The sequence below is a fragment of the Lepidochelys kempii genome, chromosome 18 (genome assembly GCF_965140265.1).
Source record: "Lepidochelys kempii isolate rLepKem1 chromosome 18, rLepKem1.hap2, whole genome shotgun sequence".
Taxonomy (NCBI): Eukaryota; Metazoa; Chordata; order Testudines; family Cheloniidae; genus Lepidochelys; species Lepidochelys kempii.
In genome coordinates, this window is record NC_133273.1 from 12,337,089 (window position 1) to 12,363,864 (window position 26,776).

At 47.3% G+C, this 26,776-nt stretch overlaps 2 protein-coding genes across 3 annotated transcripts in view; both read right to left on the reverse strand.

Moving 5' to 3' along the window:
* TNFRSF1B (TNF receptor superfamily member 1B) overlaps positions 1-4,901 on the reverse strand; it is a 42,654-nt gene extending 37,753 nt beyond the window's left edge. Inside the window, exon 1 of the mRNA XM_073317204.1 lies at positions 4,749-4,901. Within this exon, the coding sequence (XP_073173305.1) occupies positions 4,749-4,814 (66 nt within the window). The 5' untranslated portion in view covers positions 4,815-4,901. The remainder of the gene's footprint in view (positions 1-4,748) is intronic.
* Positions 4,902-7,829: 2,928 nt separating this feature from the next.
* Positions 7,830-26,776, reverse strand: part of TNFRSF8 (TNF receptor superfamily member 8) — a 39,919-nt gene continuing 20,972 nt past the window's right edge. Inside the window, exons 3-11 of one of the 2 annotated variants that reach the window (XM_073316667.1) lie at positions 24,930-25,055; positions 23,579-23,734; positions 23,372-23,465; positions 22,647-23,005; positions 22,323-22,445; positions 21,788-21,838; positions 18,175-18,200; positions 14,772-14,991; positions 7,830-11,429 (exon numbers count right to left, since the gene is read on the reverse strand). In XM_073316667.1, the coding sequence (XP_073172768.1) occupies positions 11,182-11,429; positions 14,772-14,991; positions 18,175-18,200; positions 21,788-21,838; positions 22,323-22,445; positions 22,647-23,005; positions 23,372-23,465; positions 23,579-23,734; positions 24,930-25,055 (1,403 nt within the window). In that variant the 3' untranslated portion in view covers positions 7,830-11,181. The remainder of the gene's footprint in view (positions 11,430-14,771; positions 14,992-18,174; positions 18,201-21,787; positions 21,839-22,322; positions 22,446-22,646; positions 23,006-23,371; positions 23,466-23,578; positions 23,735-24,929; positions 25,056-26,776) is intronic. The other variant, XM_073316668.1, reaches the window with a different exon arrangement.

The window sequence follows — 26,776 nt, forward strand, 5'->3', positions numbered from 1 at the left end:
ACAGATACCATAACCTTTAATATTGCCTCACCATCACCAGTATGGAGAGAGGATTATGTTCTCACCAACGTAGAAACAGTCACATACTTGGGCAGCACCTTCAGCCAGGACAGTGGAACAAGCCAGGACATCCTGAACAAAATCAGTAAAGCCAGGTACGCCTTCAGGAGCTTAAATACAGTCTGGAAATCATAAACACAACGCCAAAACCAAACTCAAGATTTATCAGAGCTGCATACTTACAACACTACTTTAGAGTGCAGAATGCTGGGGAATGAGAAAGTCTGACATGGCCAAACTGTCTTCATTCCACACAACCTGCCTCAGAAAAACCCTCCGTATCTTTTGGCCCAGAACAATCTCAAACCAAGATCTATTGACACAGTGCAGCCAAGAGGATATGAGAACCACCACTGCCAGGAGGCGTTGGAGATGGATCAGTCATGTGCTTCGGATGGAAACTAATTCCATCACCAGAGTAGCAAGATGATGGACACCTGAAGGCAAATGAAAACGAGGCCGCCAGAAAACAACATGGCGAAGAGCTGTGGAAGCCGAGCTGAAAAACCTGGGGCACAGCTGGGGAACCACTGAAAGATCTACCAGAAACAGACAGGAGCGAAGGAAGTCACTGCCCTAAACGTCAGAGGCGTAATAGGAACATGATGATGATTAGCCCAAGCCTCAGAAGCCTGAGTCAGCTGGCATGGGCCAGCCACAGGGTTTTAATTGTAATCTAGACATACCCAAACCCTGTGTCCATGGCCCTGGGAAAAATTCAGAGACGGTTCCAAACTTGGGCCCATCTCTAGATGCAAGGAATTCCGAAAATGACGCTGTACAAAGAACCCAACTAACAGCAGGCCTGGTATTCTCAACATTCCCATACCTGCCACTGGAAAAAAAATGACTTATGGACCAAACAAACTGCAAACATTATAGAGTGACATTTTTTGCCAGTATGTTGAACACAGAATCACAGGGTTAGAAGAGAGACCACAAGGGTCAGTCTAACCCCCTGCCAAGATGCAGGATTTGTTGTGTCTAAACCACCCAAGACAGATGGCTCTCCAGCCTCCTTTTGAAAACCTCCAGTGAAGGAACTTCCACAACCTCCCCAGGCAGTCTGTGCCATTCTCCTAGGAGGTTTTTCCTGAAATTTAATCTAAATTTGCTATGCTGCAGTTTGAACCCATTGTCTCTTGTATTGCCCTCTAGCATGACCCTCCTGTTTTCCCTGTGTCACTAATGGCTTTGCACAGCTCTGTTTACAGTCTCTTAGCCACAGAACTCCTTCATCATCGCAGCACAAATGAAAATGTGTGCAACAACCAGATAGAACTGGCACATAGCCCCTAGACCTAATGGTGAGACGAGCTGGGGAAATCAGCACTGTTATCCTAAGCCTCTTGCTTTGGGTTTTTAACAACCTCTCCCCCATTCCCATCCCTCAGCAGCCCAGGCCTTGTATCATGGTCATCACTCATCCTGCCAAGATCTAGATTGAAACTCCTTGGAAACCAGTTATTATTTACAGGATGGGTCACCGGGGAGAGACCAGAGGCACTCAGTTTGCAAATGAAAGACATGAGCCCTTGTGGGCTGCTGAAACCACTTTTATTAAAAACACCGAAATATTCTGGGTGACTGAAATGTTCTAAATGGCAAGATTTAGGCTCAGTTCCTGTGGGTAAGTGCCGACTTTGACAAGAATCTTTCAAGTCACTCAGAATGAATGAGAAAAACAAACCAAGAAAAAGTGTGTCATTCAAGAGCGATTTGCTTTGCTAGTTTCCCCTGACTGAACACTCCTGCCAGCAAATAAAATGCTGAGCTTTCATTAGACCCACTATGCGCCGGTTCTTTAAACTGATCACATTTTGCAATAATGGGCAGGAGATCTCTTTTTTCCACATCACTACGGTGGCTGCAACATTTTTGAAGCGACCATTTTGTTTTTCAATCTGCACATGATTTTTTTTTTTTTTATTTTTTTGCTGGTGAAAGGTGCAAGATTCACAGCCCCAAAAGACCAAATACCCCTATTTGTCAACAGAATGGGTACAGCATGGACAGTGATGGTGAAAGCTTCCCCAGTTCTCCGCCACCAGTATGGGACCACGTGTAGGAGTGAGAAAGGAGTTCACTGTCCACAACCCGGTCAATCTTTGGCCTCGCTGAAGCTGCCAGCAAGGGGCACAAGCAGGGCTAATTGTGAGGGTTTGGGTGATGAGACGCACCACGAGACTAAGACACAAAGCAGGCAAACAAATGCTAACAGCTTTTAGCCACTACTTACCTGGGCTAGACTCAAACTGGAAGACTATAGCTGAAAAGCTTGCTAAACTGTTACCAATCCACCAAGGTATCCAGTCCCTCTAAAATACCACTGTGTAACTCCATGTGTGTTTTTATCTATACACACACACACACATACATATATATACACACACACACAGATTGTCTGGTCACTTTAGCTTTTCATCCTGTAAACCCTAAATAAATACATAAATAAATTGCACATGCTATCAAAGCTTCCCCTACATGGGAAATATTTTAGATCTTGAAATAAATAAGACAAATGTACATATCAGTATGATGGAGGTAAATTATGAATTTCCAATTCTGTACCTACTCAGATAACATCACCCAAGATGCTTTAGCCTATATAAAGTGTTTGTTACAGTGTACAGATATTTTAAACATGTGGTCACAAACTATTACAAAATCACTTCGCCCTAAATATCAGAAAGGCAAATGACACCTCAGATCCCTCATTACTGTACTGAGCATGCAGATCAGTGTCAAGGTCCTGTGGCTCACCCCTGACTATTTCATCTTTACTGTGGCTCACCCCTGACTATCTCACCTTCACTATCTCACCTGTTATCCAGGTCCCTCCCCTACTACATTCATTTACTTGAAAGCTATTTTCAGCTCTTTGAATATCTCAATTTTTCTGGTGTTCTTTTCTCCAGATTCCTAGTCCTGTTCACTAACGTCATTCTGGTCTCCAGACTTCTACATTTGCTATAAACAAGCATCAAAGAGCAAAATCTTGGATTCTCTGCACATCCCAGGCTATGGGAGATCGGGGTGTACAAGGAACACAAGACGAGGTCCATACAAAGCTTCACTGAAACTCTCTTTCTAAAGCAGTGATGCTCAGAATGAAATTCATGAGCCACAAGTGGCTCTTTGCAGTACCTGATATTAAAACACTGGGTAATTTAATTAAATCATTAACCAGTCAGGATGCTTTTAGTATGTTATTAACTAATTAAGTTAAATTAACAACTTATTTGCTATAGGAATTGTGTGTGTGTATATATATATATAAACACTAAAATATTTCCCGTCATACGGTTTAAATATGAATAGTACTACAGTAAATGAAACAACAAATTCACACTACTCCAGCTCTTTTGGGTAATGTTGATTGTTAATTTCACTCCTGAACCACTGAGATCTGAGTATCACTTATCTAAAGTATTTATATGGTCTCCCTTGCACAGTAGTTGAGTAGTCACCACCTTTATTGTATTTATCCTTGCAAAAATCCACTCCACGAATAAATCAATACAGTGCGTAAACACAACATTCAAAGTCAAAAATGGCCTTTCCAAAATGGCCTCTCTCACTTGACAAGGTATGTGCTCTGTTAGACAGAAACATAGTGGAAGGGTCCCAGCTGTAGCTCCAAATCATGCTGTAGATCTAAATCAAAGGACTTTTCTATGTATATAAGGGCAGATTTTCAAGTCTTATCAAGAACAACCAAAGGTTCCTGTTTAATGCACACAGATTTTTATTCTGCACTTGCCAGGGTGCAATTAGCCTGTACAAAACACGCGAACAGGCTAAGGAAGCGGATATACTGTAGGGCTAAAGCGGATTCCACAAAGAGGGAACCCATGGAGCGTGACAATGTCTGAATGCGTCCGATGACGTGAGCTGTAGCTCACGAAAACTCCTGCTCAATTAAACTGGTTAGTCTCTAAGGTGCCACAAGTCCTCCTGGTCTTTTGGCGAACGTTTTTTTTTTTTTTTTTAAAGTAGTGAAATTTGTAAGGCTGCGAAGGGTTAACACTTGGCTGGGATCGGAGGGTCTGCAGAACTCAGAGGGCACAAGCAGAGGCCGCTGGGGAATGACAAGTAGTCCTAGCAGGAAACCAATGAGCAATTCGTTCTCTCTCTCATTCAGAGCAGAGGCACCAGATGTCATCGTCTCTCGGGCGCAGACACGGGCTCTGCTCAGCACGCAACCTCTGGGCCGCACCGCAACGCACATAATCAACACAATCAGAATCGGCTGCAGGCACCCAAACCTCGGCGCGCTGAAGAGGGGCGGGCGGGGGCCGCTTTTGTGCCACGGATGACGGCACCCAGCTGCGGAATCTGGGCTTCCTCGTAGGGTCTCCCCACCTCTGGAAACTGGGCTCGCGGGGTGAAGGCAGGGGAGGGGAAGCGGTGAACTGAATCAAGCCCTAAGGAGAGGAGGCGGCGGCGGCGGCGGGGGGCTAAGGCAGAAGCAATCGGGGGAGCGGGCCCCCCCACACACACACACACACACGGGTTAGATCAGAGAATGGGCGCCCAGCCGGCTCCCCGCACCCGCGGGTTCCCAGCGGCCGCCCCGTCCGGAGTCCGTGGGAGCCGTTCCGGGAAAGGGCCGGAGCCCGGCCGGGCCCGGGTCCAGCGGCGGGGGCCCGGGTCCAGCGGCGGGGGCCCGGGCCGCGCTCACCCACCTTGCCGGGCAGCGAGCCCCCCACGTGCAGCAGCAGCAGCGCGCCCACCAGCCAGCCGGGCCCCATCCTGCCGCGCCGCTCGCCCAGCAGACCCCGCGGCGCCGAGACTGAAACCCGGAGCCGGCCGAGGGGTGGAGCGGGGCGGCGCCGGCTCCGGGACGTCCCCCCGCCCCGCGCAGGGCTGAGCGGAAGCCGGCCGCTGCCCGCCCTCTGTCCCGGGCCGCCGGCTAAGGCGTGGGGGCGGCTGCTGCCCCCCCCCAGCTCTCCTTGCCTCGCCTGGAGTGTGGCCCTGCAGGGTGGGAAACAAATATCCGAGGGGAGGGATCCCAGGGAATAAGGCAGCTTGCGGGAGGCGGATCCAGTCCCCACCCCCAAAGGTCAGTCCCAGCTGTGCACGGCGCAGGATGGGTCGCACGTGCCTTGGGCTTGGGACAGGGCAAAGGGGGCTCCCCCCAGGAGCTCCCCCCGCTGGGGGCCCGAGGCAAGAATATTTTTGCGGCCGCTAAGGGCGACTGCTTGCCTGGCCTTGTTTCCACAAACCAAAAATATCCCACCCCAAGCTCCACTAATGCAGGGGGTAAAAAGGCCTCATTCAATGAGATGAAGGGGATTTGGAGGGCAATACTAAACTGAGGCCCTTTCCCCCGCTTGGGGCCCTGAGAAATGCCTTACGCGCCCTGCTCTACACTACAAACCTATGTGGCTATAACTCCGGTTTGCTCAGCGACACAGTTAGCCCGAGTGGACCAAACTCCTGGTCGACAAGAAGCCTTCTCCCGTTGATATAGCTACCACCTCTCAGGAAGGTGGATTAACTACGCCAGTGATTCTCAAACTTTTGTACTGGTGACCCCTTTCACATAACAAGCCTCTGAGTGCGACCCCCTCTTATAAATTAAAAACACTTTTACATATATTTAACTCAATTATAAATGCAGGAGGCAAAGCGGGGTTTGTGGTGGAGGCTGACAGTTTGTGACCCCCCCCATGTAATAACCTTGCGACCCCCTGAGGGGTCCCAACCCCCAGTTTGAGAACCCCTGATTTATGCTAATGGGAGAAGCTCCCCCGTTGGGAGTAGGTAGGATCTTCACTAAGCACTACAGTGGTGCATCTGCTGTGCTGTAAGTGTAGACAAGCCCTTCCTTTGCTCATACCTAGCGTCACTACTGCCCGGCGGGGCTGATCCAAGTGTGATGGATTAGACATATTCCTCCAGGGCAAATGACACGTTTTTCCCCTTCCTGCACTGCACCCATGGCCTGCAGTACAAGCAGCTGCACCTGTCCAATTGGAATCTATTCCCTGAGGCCTTGTGTACACTGGGACGTGACTCATGTCTTTAGTGCAGACAAAGAAAATTGTGTTTAAGAACAGGTCTGCTACTTGTGATTAACCCTAGGGTACCTTTCCAAGGTTAACTATGACCAGCTAACTGGCTTTAAAATATGATAGTAAACATGACTTAGCACCTAGTGTAGACAGGGACAAGGCTTGTTTAAAAACATGTTAGCGGATTGTGGTTAATGCCCTGGTCCTCTCCAGAGTTAACCATGACTGAGTAACATGATCCCTGTGTGGGAATGGGGAAAACCATGACCAGCTAAGAAGTTTTTACACAGGCTTGTCCTGCTCTACATTGGCTGCTGTCATGTTTGACATCAAGATACGTTTTCCCATTGTAGACACAGACTATGACTATAAAAAAAGTTTCCTTGTCTGAATTTACTCTGTAGCAAAAACTGTCATGTTTTATGGGCCAAACACTACTTCCCTTACTTGTGGAAATAGTCCCACTGGCTTCAAGTCAACTCTTGGGAAGGGAGAGAAGGTGGGGGTTCAGATGCAGCAATGATGTGAACCATAAAAGTATCTGGATAGATTAGGGCAACACCAATTAGAGGGAGGGGGGAAGACAGGAACTACACAGCAGGGTGGAGTGGGGATGGGTAGTGTAGTCTCAGCAGGAACGTTTCTATCTAGGTGGTTCCTTTTCTGTTTCCCCTTCATTATTTATTTCTCTGAGCTGCTATTTTGCCTTTGTTAACACTTCAGCTTTTTCCAGTCCCTTCTACAGCTTCATCCTCCACCAAATACGCTTTCTAAACGCGTGATATTAGGGGGGATGGAAATCACACTCCAAGCAACCCACACAGTCACTGTACAAACATCTGTGAAACTGCTTCAGGGGTTGCTTGCAGGCTAATAAATCAGCTATTATCCAGCCCTCTCCTCCACACATTCCAGTGGAGTCAAGGTGAGGACTGATCATCTTAACCTATGATGTAATCTCATACTCCATGAAGGTTAAATTTGGTTCCAACTTCAGAACTCATTTGAGTATCTGGGCTCCAGGCCACAGCTCTTCAATCCAGCACTCCTATCTCAGGGAACTGTGCACAGCCCCTGACAAGGAGGCATATCGGGGTCTCCCTGTATGGGGGGAAAGGGGATTGCTGGCATGGTGGACAAGGAGGAAACGAAGGTTCACACAGAGCACCTGCCACAGAGCTAGAATGGAGGACCTGCTATAGGGGAAGGAGAGAATGAAAGTTTATATAAACACCTGCCAAAGGGAAGGGGGAAGAAGGAATGGGTGTGCCTGATCCAAAGCCAAGTCCAGTCAATAGAAAGACTCCCAGTGGCTGCAGTGGCCTTTGTCCTTTCTCCATCTCACCCTAATTATAATAAAACATAGCATTAACCCAGGGCCAGCCTTGCTCTCTTTTTTCTTAGGCACACACATACACAGGTTTGAACTTGGGGGCGGGGGGAGGAAATAGGTAATTTCCCTCAATCTAATATCTCAGCCCTTGTGAAGAAGATGATTATGGTGCCCAGAATTTACCTTTACTCCCTCCTCTCCCAACACTAGCTATATTTTATACATCAGCTCTGCGGCAAGCAATACATTTTAGCACATGTATCATCTCTGTGGATATTTCTGCTCTTCTGTTCTAATTAGAAATAGGAACTTTCAGTTCTGAGCCTGAATTTAATTTACACTGAAGTTTATTGACACCCAGATGAAGGCTTCTTTCCACATTGCCGAATGCTGTAAATAAGCCTTAATGGGAATGAGAATTGGACCCTTTGGACCGTGAATTGCATTCCCTGGTGAAGAGGGAACCTGCAGGTGCTAAACTGCTTTCTTAAATGTTAAAATTGTTTGGTCTTTGAAATAAGAAAAAAAAAACCCACCTTTTCATTTTCCTGGGACCGATCTGATTCTTTAACACTTGCATAATTACAGGGCACTTTATACAAAGTTTCAAGAATATCAAAAAGAAAAAAAGTGTGCCCACAGGCTAAACCACATTTAATTTTTTCATCGTAAAAGTTAGCAAAATTGTAATTTTAACCAACTACATTAGATCTCGCAAGAAAATGCATTTGATCCCCCTTGAAAAAACTGTTGTTTTAACAAGATTCATATATGCACAGGGCACACACCTCTATAACTAATTCCATTATTGTGGAAAACCCTTACAATCACAATCACATGAGCATTGTTATTCACAAAACCGCGTTGGTGTTCATAGCTGAAAGAAGAGTCATTTCTCCATAACCCATGCTGAGCCCTGGGAAACAACGAGGCACCCGTGGTTAACATGAAGAAAGTCTGGGCAAATTTGTCCTTTGTGGTTTCACTTCCTTCTTAGTTAAAGACAGTATTCGGTGAGCTGACCTTCTGCTGCACAATATCAAGAAGTTTTAGTGAGAAACGTTATTTCAATTTGCTTCCGTCTTTACCACGTGCAACTTCCACTGAAGAGCACAGACAATAATAGAGATCCAGACTGTTGCCTTTTGGTTTTAGGAGCAGCAGGTCTTCTGCATGTAACAAACAAGTACAACAGAGAAGGCACACACAAGAGGTTTCTTTAACACTGCAGAGGAGCCAAAGACACATGCAGCAGCAGTAGAAACTGCGTGCTGAGCAGCTCAGAAGCTTTATGGAGAGGAAAGGAGAATTCAAGAAGGAATGAGTGAAGGGAGTGCCCACGTTGGACCCAGCATCGTTTTGCAAACGAATTAGAGACAGCGAGTCTGGCTGCTGGGATTCTCCGGCTTGCTCTGCCTTACTGCATCCTCGGAATGTCACACTCTGTGCCTCTGGTCCCACCCCATAACATAGTTCTTCCCTCCATCAGGCTTCACTGAGGTTTGTAAAGTGCACTGAGAGTCTCAGATAAAAGGCCAGTTGAAAACTAACATCAGGGCAGGGCTTGTGTAACAAACGAGATGCCAGAGTCTCAAGCAAATTTTTTACTTTCATAACTGACACGGCAAGCCCAGAGGTGATACGGCTCTGAACTGCCGAGCCGAGAGGGGTTGGGGCTCAGCCCTGGCACAAATTAAGCCCTGCATAAGGAAGTACTTCTCCACACAATGCACAGTCAGCCGAGGGAATGCATTGCGGGGGGATGTTGTGAAGGCCAAAAGTATAACTGGGTTCAAAAAAGACTTGGGTAAGTTCATGGGAGATAGGTCCATAAATGGCTGTTAGTCAAGATGATCAGGGATGCAACCCCAACCTCCGGGTATCCCTAAACCTCTAACTTCCAGAAGCTGGGACTGGCTGACAGGGGATGGATCATTTGAAGTTACCCTGTTCTGCTCATTCCCTCTGAAGCATCCAGCACTGGCCACTATCAGAGACAGGATACTGGATTAGCTGGACCATTTGTCTCATGCAGTATGACTGTTCTTATGAATACACTAGAGAAGCATAATTATCCGTCACTGTATTCTGTCCAATATAAAAACTACTGAGCCGGTAGTAATTCTGTGGTTCCTCTTAAAAAAAAACCTATCAAGATTTTGATCGGTATGTCATGTAGCTCATTTTCCATAATCGTGCAAAAGCGCAGTCAGCATGGATGCATTACATTTACAGTTATAGATTTAGCAGCGTGAGAGGTTAGCATCTTGTATAATTTGATGACAAATCGAGAGGTTTTTTTTTTTTTAAACAATATGTAAATAAGTGCTTCCGAGATCACCTCCTGCACTTCTTCCAAAAGCAGCAGAAACTGACAAAATGAAAATGAGCAATGTGGCCTTTATATTTAAAAAAAATAAAAATAAAAAAAACCCTCTCTTTGTTTTGTGAAATCAGTGTTTTTCCTTTGTTTTCCTTATAAGACTATATCCATATTCACCAGGCCTGCTTAATTCAGACTCGGAGGCAAAGTTCACTTTCTGTACAACATCTAAATATTCAAAAGCCTTTGGCTTTTTCTGGAGAAGGCCATGATGTAGCAGCACTGCCAATCCCAAACATCAAAATCTTGGAGTCTGAATTGAAAGAAACATGATACTTTTTTTTTTGATACATTTGGATAAAACAGCTGTAGAAAGGGCTCAAAGAATGCCGGACCTCCATTCTCTTTTTCCCTTCCTCTTGGACGCCTCGTCCCTCTTCTCCCTATTTATGTACGTCTTCTCCTATTTTATTTCTAGCATGTTATGTCTATCTCGTAGTGCCTGGTTTTGTATTGTACGATCTTGCAGCTTTGATGGGTTATAAAACGGCATAACTGCATTGAAGGTCCCGTGAAGCATGCAGTATTGGGAAATATATACAAGCTATAAGTCGTTTACCTTTTTGATCTTTTCATTGTCTGTTTTCATTATCAAAATCATTTTAAAAAAGTAAATCATGGAAATCCTCCTTGAGTCCAGCTTCAAACTATTCATGAGATTGGCTTAAAAAAAAAAATCTTGAATAAATGTCGGATTTGTTTTTATTTACAGTCTAGTTTCTGTGCCTTGAGGGCACACTTAAGTCATGTTTCCAAGCTTTTCTCCTCAATCATCAGGGCTAGAAACTTTTATTTAAAAATGAAAAAAAACAATGCTGAGATTCCCATGTGATCACATGACTCCAGGAGCTGGTACTTTCAGAAAAAAACATGTGAGTATAGCAATAAAATCCCAAGAGTTGGTAACAATGATAGGAATGGGACAACTACTGTAATATAGATATAGGCTCCAATATTCAGTCTTTGGATCCTGACTTGAATTTTCACAATGGAGGTGCTTGGAAATAGATTTTATTCCATTCAGTTATGAAGATGGGGCAACTGTGGGGTTTGGATCAGGATCCAAAAGTCCTCAGAGTTTTGGAGTGTTCAAACCCGGGGTTTTGATTCAGTCCCATCTGTAACTGGATGTGGAGAGGAGGAGTGGAGAAAAATATTTGATGTGATCCATAATTGCAAATTCTTCTTGTTACTATTGACGATTCTCTTGTTTCCTGGATGAAATCAATTCTATGACACCTTATACCAAAGTTCTCCCATGACCCCCCAACCATTCTTCCAGCACCTGAGACAATAAGGCATTCATGGCTCCCCAGTGCACTGGATATCACTCGCACTATGGGCATCTCTGTAGCTTTAGTCTTCAAGATCTGCTCTGCAAGACATCACTTCTCAGTGGCAGTGGTAGGGTGATGAAATTCCTTGCCCTCCTCCTCTACTGGAATCATTACATCACCTCCTGGAAACGATTCTGTCTCCTGCTGCGGATAATGCATTACAAGTTCTTTTTCCTCCGTGTTTTCTTGGGGCTCGGCATCATTTTCATATCCTCTAACCGCGCAGTTCTTGCTGACGGGCACTTCTGAAATGGACCCCACAATCACAGTGTCGGCTTTCATTATGTATATTTTGTCTGCGAAAGGAAGCAGATAGGAATCAATCCTGAGCATTACTAATGATCATTTCTGGTGCTAGACAGAGACTGTTTCCTCTGTTGCAACGCTTGGATGCCAAGCTGAGGTTTCCCAAAGTTCAGAGGTGTGCAGATCTGGCCCATCTCGAGCATAATTCCCCTCTATAATAAATGGTTACAGCCGTGCCGGCCTTTGATATGCGTCCCACTAGTTCTGAATAGTCAGTCTTGGATATTCATAAGGCACCTTTCATTTGGAATCTAAGTACTGAACACAGTGAATGAAAGGGAGGGCACGGAAAGGCCACGTGCAAGAGAGATCTGGATATTTCATACTATAAAATTTCCAATTTTTTTGGATCATATAAAATGTTTGGGGTCAATATTTGTTCACTTCTCCTGCAAATCTCATCTGTGATTACTGAACCACCTTCCCTTCACCCAGCAGCATAAACTATGCTTGAAGTTCTTCTCTAACAGAAAGATGTGTTTGCTGCTTAACAATGATCAAGGCTCTGGCCCTTCTGCAAGGACCAGAGAAATTAATAACACCAGCTACCAGAATGCCAGAGTCTTCTACGACCATAGGGAATACGCTCTAGGTGGTTTTTGCTTCAGTCTACAGCGACACCAATAGCGGCACGAAAAGGCTGCCTTTAAGCAAAGTTTTCAATTGAGAGGAAACTCAGATAGCTGTGACAAGAGGGATAACTGAACTCTGTTTTTAGGTCTTGCACAGGAGACTTGGGATCAGGCAATGCAGGATCAGCTACACTGGAAAGGGTATTTTAGGACAGATTTGTAGGACATGAATGTAGTATCCAACACGTTAAACCTGGCCCTGATGGGAAAGGTCATTCAAGGCCTTCATTAGGACTTGAATGGTACACTCCACCCCAGAGGTCACTGAAGTTCAGTGGTACTGTGGGTAGGGGCCGGTACCTGGGGATGACAGACTTTACATTGTTATCACAGAATCACAGAAGATTAGGGTTGGAAGAGACCTCAGGAGGTCATCTAGCCCAACCCACTGCTCAAAGCACTACCAACACCAACTAAATCATCCCAGCCAGGGCTTTGTCAAGCCAGGCCTTAAAAACCTCTAATGATGGAGATTCCACCACCTCCCTAGGTAACGCATTCCAGTGCTTCACCACCCTCCTAGTGAAAAAGTGTTTCCTAATATCCAACCTAGACCTCCCCCACTGCAACTTGAGACCATTGCTCCTTGTTCCGTCATCTGCCACCACTGAGAACAGTCGAACTCCATCCTCTTTGGAACCCCCCCTTCAGGTAGTTGAAGGCTGCTATCAAATCCCCCCTCACTCTTCTCTTCCGCAGACTAAACAAGCCCATTTCCCTCAGCCTTGCCTTGCAAGTCATGTGCCTTGCAAGTCATGTGACCAAGTCATGGTCATTTTCATTGCCCTTCGCTGGACTCTCTCCAATTTGTCCACATCCTTGCTGTAGTGGGGGCCCAATACAGCAATACTCCAGATGTGGCCTCACCAATGCCTAATAGAGGGGAATAATCACTTCCCTCGATCTGCTGGCAATTCTCCTACTAATGCGGCCCAATATGCCGTTTGCCTTCTTGGCAACAAGGGCACACTGCTAACTCATGTCCAGCTTCTCATCCACTGTAATCTCCAGGTCCTTTTCTGCAGAAGTTACAAGTCCATCACTCACAGGGTGGGAGGGTTCTGGTGCATTTGCAGGACCTATGAAAGGCACTTAGTTCCGAAAGATCAGCACTAACGAGAACAGGGTAGCCCAGATTGGGAGCTGACTTCCATGGAATACCATACACCATGACCTGGCAGATGCTACTGGAAAAAGTAAAATAGGCCAGGCAGCCAAGATCTCTGGGGAATGTTAATTCAGACTGTTTGAAGAACTAAGCCAGGATGCCATGACGTCCAAACATACAATCAGTTTGAAAACTGGCACACAACAAGCCCGCACTTTAACGATAACCTTTCCTGGTGGAGCACAGTACAGGAGCTCTGTTCCAAAAACCCTACTGCCGTGACCACACCATGCCCTCTAGTCAACTTCACTTAAAAGTGTTTCTCAGCATTTGCACCAGGCATGAAGAGAGCGTGGATTGCATACAATACAGCAGTGGTTCTCAACTAGGAGTACGCAGAGGCCTTCCAGGGGTTACATCAACTCATCTAGATATTCGCCTAGTTTTACAACAAGCTACATAAAAAGGGCTAGCGAAGTCAGTACAAACTAAAATTTCATGCAGACAATGGCTTGTTTATACTGCTCTATATATTATACACTGAAATATATAATATTTATATTCCAATGGATTTATTCTATAATTAAATGGTAAAAATGAGAAAGTCAGCAAATTTTCAGTAATGTGCTGTGAAGTGTATTTTTATTTTTGTATTTTTATGTCCGATTTTGTAAGCAAGTAGTTTTTAAGTGCGGTGAAACTTGGGGGTACGCAAGACAAATCAGCCTCCTGAAAGGGGTACAGTCGTCGGGAAATGTTGAGAGCCACTGCAATACAGAATCTGCAGCACGCCTCATCTCGTCACTCTGCAGTTCATCTGACAACCAGGCTTTGAAATGACACCGGTCACTAAGGAAGACCCTTCCTCGTTACACTAATGTGCTTAAATAAAGGGAAGCTCTCAAACCAAATCATTTCGTAACATCAAACTCAAATCTGCTCACTCATCTGTCTCCCTGTAACTGAGAGCAAGTTCCAGTGGAGATTTGTCCTTCCTTCAGATATACACATAGGGCCAGATCTCAGCTGGTGTCAATTTGCCTAGGTCCAGTGGAGTTTCTGCCAATTTACTCCAGCAGAGGATCTGGACCATCACTCAAGATTTTCTGCAGAGGAGAGGAGGCCCTCAAATGCATCTTCCCTTCCAGCCTCATTGCAGAAACTGCCTGTGAAACATGTCACTGGGAAAAATATTACCATCGTTTTAAAACAGTTTGCCAGGCTGGAGAAGAGTTGCGATTGAATATATTTTTAAAAAATATATTCAGTCATTAAAGCTTCACCCACTGTACTGCTTAATCCCACCCTGGGCATGCTCCCAGCTGCACAGGAAATGGCCTTTGCTCATTTTCTCCTTTGCTCCATATCAGCAGCTCTTGATTTCCCTTTAAGCAGTTTTCTTTGGCAGCAGTCACTCCGGGTTAGGAGTCTGTGCTGCTTGGTTGATTGTTAGAGGAACTGTCTGGAGCCAAAGTCATGCAACTGACAGTAAATGAAAACTTTAAAAAGCTTCCAGTAATGAGACAAATGGGATGAATTCCTTCCCTCCTCCCCAACACACACACTATTCTACAAAGGTGCACGAGACTCACCGATTCGGTTATTAGTGTGGTCCCTCACTCGGGAATCAGCAGGGTAGTCGGTGGCATTCCCAGTGCTCTGGATCATCTCAGCCAGGCTTGAGTCGGGACTGGGATTTTTTTCTGAGCTGGAGACGAAGTTGTTGTTGGTTTCCACAATGGGGTTGGGGAGTCTGTTTAGTAACTCCCTCTCTTCTGACTCTTTGTCAGCTTTCAGCATACTGAACCTCTTCTGTCGACATAAAGAGGAGACGAATAGGGCAGTGAACCTATAGCTCACATGACGAGAAACAAAACAGGGAGGGACCGCAGTAGCTTTGGAAGCAACCGCATCCCTCTGAATCAGGGAGAATAATAGTCGTATTCACAGAACACCTTCCATCAGTTGAGGTACAATTTTCAAGAGGGCCTAAATGACTTCCGAGCTTAGGAGCCTAATTCAAAGGAACCTTAGTTCCTTAGGGCCAGATTTACAAAGATACGAAGGTGACTAATGATGCTGATAGGTGTTTACCAGGATTTATAAAGTGCCTAAGCAGGTTAAACTCCTACCTGCAATTTTAGGCCCTAAATATCTTTGCACGTTGGGACCCTAGCTGCTTTTGAAAATTTTACTCTGTCTTAAAGCACTTGAAATACAGAGGTGAATTAAGTCTCATAGCACTCCTCATCTGATCGAGGAGTAAACTGAAGCAGGGGGAAGTTAAATGACTCGTCCAAGGGCACAAACTGAGAAAGCGAGCGTCTTTGGCAGAGCCAGTGATAGAATCTAAATTCCCAGGCCTGTCCCATAAACACAGACCATCTGTCCTACAGAAATTGGATACAATGAACTTTGTGACACGAGACCTAAAAAATATATATCTCCTGCCTGCTCTGCATGACACAATCAGCAATGGGGATATATCACTGAGAACTGGCCTCAAGAGGACAGAAGTTATCATTGGCCTCCACCAGCTTGCCCTTTTTGGTCACGTTGCCGGACTCAGAGGCAAAGTCCCTGCACATCGAACTCTGAAGATCAACTATGAGGTCAGGAGGGTCACTGCCCAGTCACAGACTGGCAGCGGTCATGTGGTCGCCCGCGATTAACCTGGCTGCAGCAGATCAGTAATGATCCTGGGGCATTACGAGATACTGCACAGTGCGGTCATGGACATTCAGCGCTACAGACCTCCACTGTCTAAGCATATGGATGTTTCTGCTCTGCATGGTCTGGTGGCATTTTCATGGAAGTAGCATCCATGGCCACAACTGTCCTCTCCCCAGCTGTAGCACGGCATGCTGTGCACCCGTGGTTGCTGTCCTAGAGGTAGCTGCACTCCAGCGGTGGAGTATAGAATTTGCAAAGCTCTAGGGCCGCAGTTCTCAAACTTCGTTGCACCGTGACCCCCTTCGGACAACAAAAATTACTACATGACCTTAGGATGGGGGACCGAAGCCTGAGCCCGCCCAAGCCCCACCACCCTGGGCAGGGGAGGCCTGTGAGCTGGGCCCCGCCACCCAGGGCGGGAGCTGAAGCCTGAGCCCTGCCACTCAGGACTAAAACCCTTGGGCTTCAGCTTCAGCCCCAGGCGGTGGGGCTTGGGCTTGGGCTTTAGCCCCGGGCCCTAGCAAGTCTAACGCGAGCCATGGCGACCCCATTAAAATGGGGTCGCAACCCACAGTTTGAGAACCCCCTGCTCAAGGGGAGTGTTGTACATGTAATAAACAGAAATCCCAGGGCAAAGAACTTTGTTTTAATGGATGTATTCAGGCAGAACTTCAAGCTAGACAGGTGTTAAGATGGTCTTGCTCTGTATTTAGTAGTAAGCTAAGCAAATAGCACAGCATGAACTTATGGAGTGCTGGGTGATCAAGGGGCAATGAATTGAAAGGAAAACAAATGCATGCACATTTCCTCTGATTTCTTGCCCTCTTGTGGAAGGTCAAGCAAGCACAGGATTTGAATTGGTATTACAGAACTGCCGCATGGAGTCACTGCAATCCTGTGTCAGAAGAGCTCCCCCGGCAGGGTTAATTATTATTCATTTATTTAAAGAGGAAACTCAGATCCAATTAACCAAAGCTATATAGCTCTCGGGTCACAAAGCCAAATTCTGCTGATGGTTCCTAGCTCTGCTGCTATTTGCACACGATTAGATCTGCAAAAACCAAGCAAGGGGTTTGAAGTGTGAAGTTCCCAGCACTTGGCACCTGTCTGACTCATTTTCTACGAAAAAGTACGAAAGGAAGCTTCATGGACGGCAGCAGCTGTCCGTGAAATATTGAACTGATGGTAGAAGTTTGTAAAACCACGTTTCTTTACAATTGGAGGTTTCAAAACATTTTAACAGGTGGAATGAAATGCTTTTAAAAATACAGAGCTCAATCGCAAGACGTAGCTCACTAGCCCGGCATACATGTTGGCTTCAATGATGACAGACAAATAAATTTACAACAAAAGACATTTACTTCAATGGAGCCATGACAATTTACTGCAGCTCAGGATCTGTGCTCTAATGTTACTGTGTTTGTTTACGTTTGATTTATTCACCTCCAGCCCGGGATATTCTTACTTTATCATTACCATTGTTTTGTATTAACTGGGAATATCCCCACACTGTAGATGGGGGGGGCATGATTTCCTGAGGGTCATGTTGGCTAACCAGCTTCAGTCGGCGTTGTTACACCAGGCCTGGCACACCCGGCAAATAATATCCTCTTAACACCCATTTTAGGACAAGTGCTCTTGCCCACACCTGCAGAAAAGGGAAGGGGAGACCAGAGGGGGCTCAATCCCAATGATTTCATTGGGGGTGACAAGTGGAGATGGGATGAAACTGCAAAGTTCAGATCCAAACTGCTCCCAAAAGATCAGGCACGTTCGCATCTGTGATTTCGGTTCCCCCCCAATCTAATGACAACAGGTCAGAGCCTGCACTCCCCACTAAAGCAAAACCCCCATTAGCAGCAGGACATAGATGGGAATTTTGCCAGCGGAAGGCTTCCAAGATCAGGCCCCAAATAAGTACGGATACATCCCCACGTGCATTTACATCAGAGGTTACAATGGGAAGGGGCAAACTGAAGGGCAGGTTTACACTTAAAATGCTTTGGTGAAGATACTGATGGGAGACTGTCTCCTGTCGGTGTAGTTAATCCACCTCTGCAAGAGGGAGTAGCCATGTTGATGGAAGAAGCTCTCCTGCCGACATAGTACTGTCTACACGGGGGTTAGGTTGGTAAACTGCCTCGCTCAAGGGTGTGGATTTTTCACACCCCTGAGTGACGTAGTTACACTGATATAAGGCTGTTCTGTAGACCTGAGAAGGTTGTCACTGATGGTTTAAAAGGACATTATAAAATACCACTAATTATTTGTGCCCCTTTCAGGGAAAACAGGAGTGATTTGGGGAATCTATTTCATACTTACGGCACAGTTCTTCATCAGATCAGAACCTACAATGAGAAGCGGGGGGGGGGGGAAATCACATATCATGGGTGAGTTTATATTAATTTAACAATCACAAGATTGTTATTATCAATTATCAATGCCTCGTCTTGTATTTGTACAGCAGCCTTTACCCTGAGGGATTTTAAGTTATTTTACAAACTGACGTACCTTTTGCATTCCTTCCCTACTACTAAAATGCGGGCACATTTGGAGCGAATGCAGCTGCTGTTTATATAACCAATAGTTTAAGCAGAGTAGTAAAGGAGAACCCCATATTCAATAAAGAATGAACCACACATGCCAGATGTTAGTCACGTTGATTAACGCCCCGCTGAATGTATTTAGATACGAGGGCAACGAGAACAGAAGAAAAGCCGGATAGAACAGACTATCCAATTGAAATCGCAAGGGGAGGTTAGCTGGGCAAAATGTAATTGTGAGGCTGGCAGGCCAGATGGCCGCTCTTGCCCAGGCTGCAGGAACTGGCTAGGAGCAGACAACCTCATAGCTGGAGACCAGACCAGGTCAACAGTACATTAGTTTTGCTCAGAATAGGTAGTTTTGCTTAGTCTTATTCATAGATATTAAGGTCAGAAGGGACCATTATGGTCATCTAGTCTGACCTCCTGCACAACGCAGGCCACAGAATCTCACCCACCCACTCCTGCGATAAACCTCTCACCTATGGCTGCACTACTGAAGTCCTCAAATCATGGTTCAAAGACTTGGAGCAGAGAATCCTCCAGCAAGTGACCCGGGCCCCATGCTACAGAGGAAGGCGAAAAACCTCCAGGGCCTCTTCCAATCTGCCCTGGAGGAAAATTCCTTCCCGACCCCAAATCTGGCGATCAGCTAAACGCTGAGCATATGGGCAAGATTCACCAATCAGATACCCAGGAAAGAATTCTCTGTAGTAACTCAGATCCCACCCCATCTAATATCCCATCACAGGCTATTGGGCCTATTTACCATGAATATTTAATTACCAAAACCATGTTATCCCATCATACCATCTGCTTCATAAACTTATCGAGTTTAATCTTAAAGCCAGATAGATCTTTTGCCCCCACTGCTTCCCTTGGAAGGCTTTTCCAAAACTTCACTCCTCTGATGGTTATTATCAGAATGTATTTAGTGTTTAGATTTTATGAAATGCTTGTAAGTTGCTGCCTGCATGAATCTCACTTGTAATGTCTGTATTCCAGTCTATAAGACAATATGTAAGTTGTGCTTTATAACTTTAAAAAGGTTTGCCCTGAACTTGTGAACTCAAGCATGGGAACCATCCCCCATTCCCTCCGCCCATTCAGAAGGGCTATCAAGGTCAGATGTCACAGTAGCAGCCGTGTTAGTCTGTATTCGCAAAAAGAAAAGGAGGACTTGTGGCACCTTAGCGGCTAACCAATTTATTTGATCATGAGCTTTCGTGAGCTACAGCTCACTTCATCGATCAATTCAAGGTCAGATGGGCCATCAAGAATCATTGCAATACAAAGGACTGGTTAATGGCTCTATCCATGAGTGAAAGGCTATGTGGAAGGAAGCTCCTCCTGTGGGCTTGGAAGCTGAATGAAGGAAATAAAACAAAGCCACAGGAAAAATGTTCAACTTTTTAGCTGTTTGCACTCTGAAGTGCCAGAGACTCGAAGGGCATGTCTACACTTGCCATTTAAAGCGGGAAAATTCCCTTTTTTGCGCAAAGACTGTGGGAGCGTCTACACTCGCCAATGACTTTTTGCGGTGAAACTCAGAAGTTTCACCGCAAAAAGAAAACCGCCTCCACGAGAGACGTACAGCCCTTACCGGTGATGCTTTTGTGGGGATGTGCAAGTGAAGACACGTTTTTCCTGTTTACAGAGCTTTTAGCCTCCGCAGGATCCCCACAGTGCCTAGGTGGCCGCTCTGGCCAGTAGCTCTGTTGCTCTGACGCCAGGTAAACAGACGTCCGCCCCTCCCCATGTAAAGCCCGGGAACTTTGAAACTCCCCTTCCTGTTTTCTTGGCAAGTGCTCACTTATCAGCTGGCCAGGTGATGCTGACTGCTCCACGGAGCAAACGATCCCCTGCTTGGAGCAAGGCTGAGCTACTAGAGCTGATCAATGTTTGGGGAGAGAGGGCCGTGCAGGGACCCAGGGTGCCCCATGATCATCCCTCCCTCCCCTTCCCACAAGGAGCTGCCCTGTGGGATAGCTACCTTGATCCGCAATGGAAGTGCTGCAAACGTAAACACTCTCTGAGCCCTGTGGAAGTGAGTACACAAACCAGTGCTTTTCTTTCACCCGTTCACTATCACCAGTGAAACTGACAGCGCAAAAACTCTGCAAGTGTAGACACAGCCTATACTGAAGCCAGAGATCCCCAAGGGCTTCCTCCTGGGTCTGCCCTGAAAGACGCTTGGAACTGACCGATCACTACAACTGTAGCTCACGAAAGTTCATGCTCAAATAAATTGGGTAGTCTCTAAGGTGCCACAAGTACTCCTTTTCTTTTTGCGAATACAGACTAACACGGCTGCTACTCTGAAACACTACAACTGTCACTCTGACGATTTAGAAGGTAACTCATGCATGTGTATAGGTTTGCTTACTTTAATCCGTAAATAACTCTCCAATTTCTTTTTCCTAGTTAATAAGCCTTTAGCTAGTTTATTACAGGATTAGCTACAGGCGTTGTCGTTGGTGCAAGAGCTAGGGGGCTAACTGATCTGGGGGTAATGACTGGTCTCTTGGGACTGGAAGCAACCTGAATGTGGTGTGATTTTTTTGGTGTAAGTGATCATTTATAACAAATGTCCAGTTTGTCTGGATGGCAAGACAGACTGCAGAGTCTAAGGAGAGCGTCTGCAACTCCGTGGTAAGGCTAGTATGGTGATCAAATGCGAATTCCTTGTTACTGGCTTGGTGAAATCCACTTCTAGAACCAGGAGCGTTGGAAGTACCCTAAAAGCACGGGGAGGGGGCGCCCCCCAGGCACCTGAACCACGACACAAACACACCCCCAACGGCGCCCCTTCCCCCAAGGCATCGCCCCCTGCTCACTTCTCTTCACCCCTCCCAGTCACTTGTCCGTACTGCAGGTAATAAGTGAGAAGGCCCTGGCCACCTGGCCCCCCCCAATCCAGAGCCCCTGTCTAGAATACACCACCAGTTTGGAGCGTCTGCCCTGCTGTCGGCACTCATGGTCCTGAACCACTCCAGACAGCATGACAATAATGACTCAGGCTCGAGTTTGGTTAGGGTACTGTGGTTAATGCCCTCTCCGCTCTTGTAACACATGCCACAAGGCCTTCAGTGGTCAGGGACTGTGGTTTTAAGTTGCATCTAAAAAACAGCACACCTCCAGCAGCATTGGGCCCCACTTACTACACAAGGGCATCAATTCAGGTGGAAGAGCGCCATCTGTTGCACCGTTCTAATAGTGCTGGAGAGAGCAATGCCATGTCTTTTCACGGGCACCCGCCATAGAAGTCTCCTAATGTAAAAACGTTTCTCGGTAACAGTTGTCCGAATCAATACAAAAATGGATTGAAATTCAGCTAGAAAACCTTCCAAGACAGACCAGAACGATGGCTCCAGCCTCTATCGGTCACCTACCCTGACGTACAGATCTGGGTCTAGCTGTAGTGACTGGATACAGATCAGGAGCTGAGAAAATAAAGAGACACCATGTTCAGCACCAGAGTAGCTCTGGAACATCTGGAGAACTAGATTTGATCATTACCAATGAAGATTACCCTTCCCCTCTCTCCACTTGGGGCTATACCAGCTAACACACTTCCTGCACAAAACAGACCCCGGACGACACCGGTCTGTGCTGGGTAGAGAGACGTTTTGTTACCATTTCTCCCACAGCCTCTGAGAAACTCCCCACGCAGCCTGTGAGCTCCCGTTTGTTTCATGGCAGCACCATCTCTTTCTTCCTCCACGAATTGTTATAGAATTCGAACCTTTAAAACCGGGAGGTCAGGATCTGCCTGGAACCCTCACCCAGCCCTGCCTGCCTCCCAAGGGCTGGTGGTTTGGCCCTTCTTCCCGACACATGCAGCGGCCACCCAAACCTCTGGGAGAACAGGTGACACTACCAGCATGCTACGGGTTAATGAACAGCTAGAGGGCTCAGGAAACTCACTCTTCCTACTCAGAGTGAAGATCCGCCGCTTGCAAACCTTCCTTTGCCAAACCGCCAGCATACCAACGAGTAGCACCATGCTGCAGAGAACCACCGCACCCCAGGGAACAAAGCTCCCATCACCTGCAACACAGAGCGGGCATAAGGGGTATCGTTAATGAAGCTGCATGTTCTCCAGCTTGGGTTTGGGGGTTTTTTTAAAAGGTATGGGGGGGGTCCACAGGCACTATGAGAGAGAAAGATGTTCCCACACCAGAACACGCACGCAGACCCAAGCCCACCTTCCTGGGCTGCACTCATCACGTGCATTATCAGCGCTGTTACCTGTCTTGGCGGTCTTTTCTGTAGCTATATCTGAGGTAGGGGATGTGCCAGCTGCCTGTTTTGTATCCGATCCATCGATGGTTCCCGTAGCGGTCCAGTTGGCATCGCCAGAGGCTGCGTCACTTGTGAGGATGCTGGCCCTGGTCACTGGCTTTGTGGCAGTGTGGGAATGCTGGCCTCCCACGGTAGTTGGCTGCTCACTCAGGTGCGGTGGTCTTGCCTTGCTGGAATCCTTTGGCTCGTTGCTGAATTTCCCAGACAAAGTGGCAGGTGTGAGGTGCATGGGAGGCGGATCTATGCAGACTTGGTCGTGTGTGGAATTTCCGCTGCCCACTGCTATCTTGTTTAGCTTGGCACAGCTGGGAAGGGGAAGGAGAACACGGAGGTTATGGGTCACAGAGTAAAATGCATGAGGAATCCTTGGGGGAATGGAAGACAGGAGAGAGGTTACCTGAATGATAACCACCCCCTTGCTCATTTTTGTGTCATCTGCCCTTAGCCAGAAGCTCATCCCTTCCCATTACTCTTCCCCCTGCCCTCTTTAAGCCAGATACAAATCTAACATTCATGTTCAAGTCTAACCCACTCCAGTCAAGTGAGCTCGAGGTTAGAGGGGTTCGTCCATCCCCACTCAAAACGCCCCCTGGCCATGGCGTCTGGTGCAAACAATAAGAGAAATAGAGATGCTCTCAAATCTCTGCTCACTAGCAAAAAGCTGGGCTTACTCTGTGTGAGGCTTGCAGTGTTCGGTGCTGGAGTGCCGCTCAGAGAAGGTACCCGAAGGGCATTCTTTGCAGGAGACATCAACTTCTGAGGTGCCTGCAGAAAAAAAAAAAGATCGTCAAGCCATACGTGACAGAGTGAGCCGTATCACCAGCACCATCCCATGGCCAAAGACAGAGGAGACTGGCTGGCATGGGTGGGATGCTTACCTCTGGCTAGGACTCCAAATCCTGGCTTGCAGACAGTGTGGGAAATGCATCTCGCACAGCTGTTCAGAACTGCAACCTTACAAAACAGCCCTGCTCGGCACTCACACACCCTTCTGGAACTGAAGGAGCAAGGGACTTTCTCCACAAGGTCGAATTCTGAAAGGGGGAGTGAGAAAAAATTAGCATGGAGGAGATGCAGGAGAGGAGAAGAGTTGAGCTATTTCAATCCAGGTGTCCTGGAAAGCAGGGCGGGACACGAGATAATGAGAGTTCTGTTCAGCGACAACTTAAGTCACAATAGCAGGAGAAGTCTGCAGACCAATGGGCTGGAGTCTTATCAACCAAGCAGGGATCAGGCTTGGTCAATAGCTGAATGGGAGACCTCTGGGGAAATCCCAGGTCCCCTAGGAAGTGGCACTGTGAGGTAGTAGGTGGCATTCCACCTCACTAAGTACTGAGCCAGCACAGGGGGCCATTTTGCTGCTGGAAATGCCATTCTGAATGAAATGTCATTACTGGGGTCCAACCACTTGTGGGCTGTCACGATCTCACTGCAAGATCGGGGTGTTAACTCTCCCGCCTGAGCTAAATTTTAGCTCAGGCAATTGTGTTCCATCCCCCTAAATTTTCCTGGTAGCATCTCTTAAACATGGCACTAGCCTCCCTGTTCTAACCTGGTGGGTAGCGTTGTTGTGCATTGATAAACATCTCTGGGCGTCACCCCAGAGGTAGCTGCAATCCCAGTAAGGCTTGCACTTCAGTTCTGCATCTGCAAAACTCTTTGGGATCCACTGGGGTGAAAGACACAAGAGATGGGAAGAACCAAGATGCAAATCTGAATTCAGATCCAAGCTCCCTGGTTCGTTCCTCTCTCTAACATTATGTCACAGGGTGGGATGACTTTTCGAAACTGAACCCAACATCCAAGCCAAGTATTTGGATGCTCAAGCAGGCGCACAAAGTGGGAAAGTAAAATATCCAGACATGCACTCTCCAAGGGCCTGATTCAAATTCCACCGAAGACAGTGGAGTCTTTCCATTGACTTCCGTGGGATTTGGATCAGGCCCCAAATGCAGCCTTTGGATGTCCTACTGAGATACCCAAATATACAAACGGGACCCATTTCACATAATGGGGATACCTTACTGCAGTGCATCTTAACCTGAAAGGGGACTCACATCAGCCCGGTGCTGCAGCTGATGGATCAAGGACTAAGACGAGGCGGCTTCCCTCGCCAGTCCAGACAGGGAGTGGAAAGGCAAGAAATCAAGATACAATGAAACTGGCCCAGCTCAAACCCAGAGAAGGTGTCGGCATGATGTAAGTGCCGGAGATAAGCAAAACAAATACCTGGCTTGCATGACACGCAGGCCTTGCAGTGTGGCTTCCCTTGCTCCCTGTTCAGGAAGTGCTCAGGCTCACACTGCCCACAGTCCCGGCCTGGATCTGTGGGACACTCTTTCTGTTTATGGTAGCCTGAAAGAGAGAAGCAAAAATCAATAAGAAGCCTCTTACCAAGGGCTCGGAGAGAAGCCAAGGGCGAGAACCATCCTGTCAAATGCTGTGCTGCCCGGTAGCATCCTCTACTGGCCAAGTCTCAGTTTCTTTTTCAAATAGGCTTTTCTCTTCCAGCAACACCCTGCTTTATCCTCACCATAAACGGTTCCCATCAAAACAAAGTTCTCCGAGTCCAAATTTCATCCTGCCCAGCCCTCCTTGGCCGGAGTCGTCTTCTACTGCACTGCAGCCTGCTTTCTGCTCCAGCCCCTGGCTCTCCTCCTTGGGGCTGGGGGTGTAATTGAGGCCTGCTGTAGGGCCTCTGCTAGCTCCTTCCTCCAGTCAGTCCTTTCACTCTCCTGCCAGGAGGATTCCTCCAGCCACTGTCTCCATTGCTTTTGAGGGAGGAGAGAGTGTATGTCTATATATCTATTATTATATATATAATGTTTCCCTCCTAGAGCTTGTCCTGATTAGCTGAGAGAGGAATCCTGCCCCGCCCACTCCACAAAACTCCTGATCCCAGGGCCTTAAAGAAACTGCCTTCCCTGGGTCTTCATCCATGCTTAAAAAGCCCCAGCACTTCAAAGGACACACCACAGAGCAGGTGTTGACTGACCACTGGTGATTACTAGCCTTTAGGGGACAGTCGCCCCGTTATATGTCTGAAGGCTCCTCAGACCACCTCCCACACAACACTAGGATGGATCTTCTCTCCACAAATGCCGCCGGGAGGTTACAAATGGGAAGATAGAGGGGGCTGGCAGGTCTGCAGGGCAGTGCCCCATTGCCAGGCAGATTCCTCAGACAATTGCTCCTCACTGGCTCCTTCAGGTCTCTGGTAGCAACACGCAGGGCTGGTGCTAAACATTTTACTGCCCTAGATATCCGCTTTCCTCTCAACTGCTGCCAGCATCTCGGGGAGGCTGGTGCAAATGGGAGCTCGAAGGGGCAGAGCTGCACCCTCAAAAGCTGTGCAGGGGAGTGGAAGGAGGCCAGGCTGGAGCCTCTCTGGGGCAGCTCCTGTGGGGAGCAGGGGTGGCTGGGCCAGAGGCACCTCTAAAAGGTCAGTAGTCTAAGCAGCTGGGTACGCGGTCTAACCACGACCAGCGAGGAAGGCACAGTAGCAGCATCATGCACTCAAGGAGAAATCCCAGCAGCAGCCCGGGAATGGGGCACAGGGTGGGAGAGAAAGAATCCAGGGACACGGCCCACCTCTTTCTGCACAATGCCAACGCCTCGGAGGAAAACGACACACTCGCTAACCATTCTGGCAAGCCCAGCGTGGGCGGTGCAGGTGACAGCATCAGTGCTATATTTAGGTGACTAAAGGCCACCAGACATCTCCCAGCTACGTGGCTCCCACCTCCCACTGTCTGGAGCCAGGCTCACTAGGGCGGGGACTGCTGCAATGCCCGTGCTCAGGCCTGCCACACGGTCCTTTAAAAAAAAAAAAAAAAAAGCTATTTCCTTTAGCAACCAGCTGTGTCAGGAACTGAGGCTGAAATAATGCCCTGCAGAGAGCCGGCTGAGTGTGGCTGTGGATCAGATGACTGGCAGCCCATGGAGTAAACACTGCTGGCCTTCTCTGGGATTGTGCTCGGAGGAATGATGGTCTAGTCTAGTGGACAGGTTCAGGGATGCAGGTGTGCAGCTGTGGTTGGTGGAGTGGGACTAGGGTGAGCAGCTAAGGGAGGACG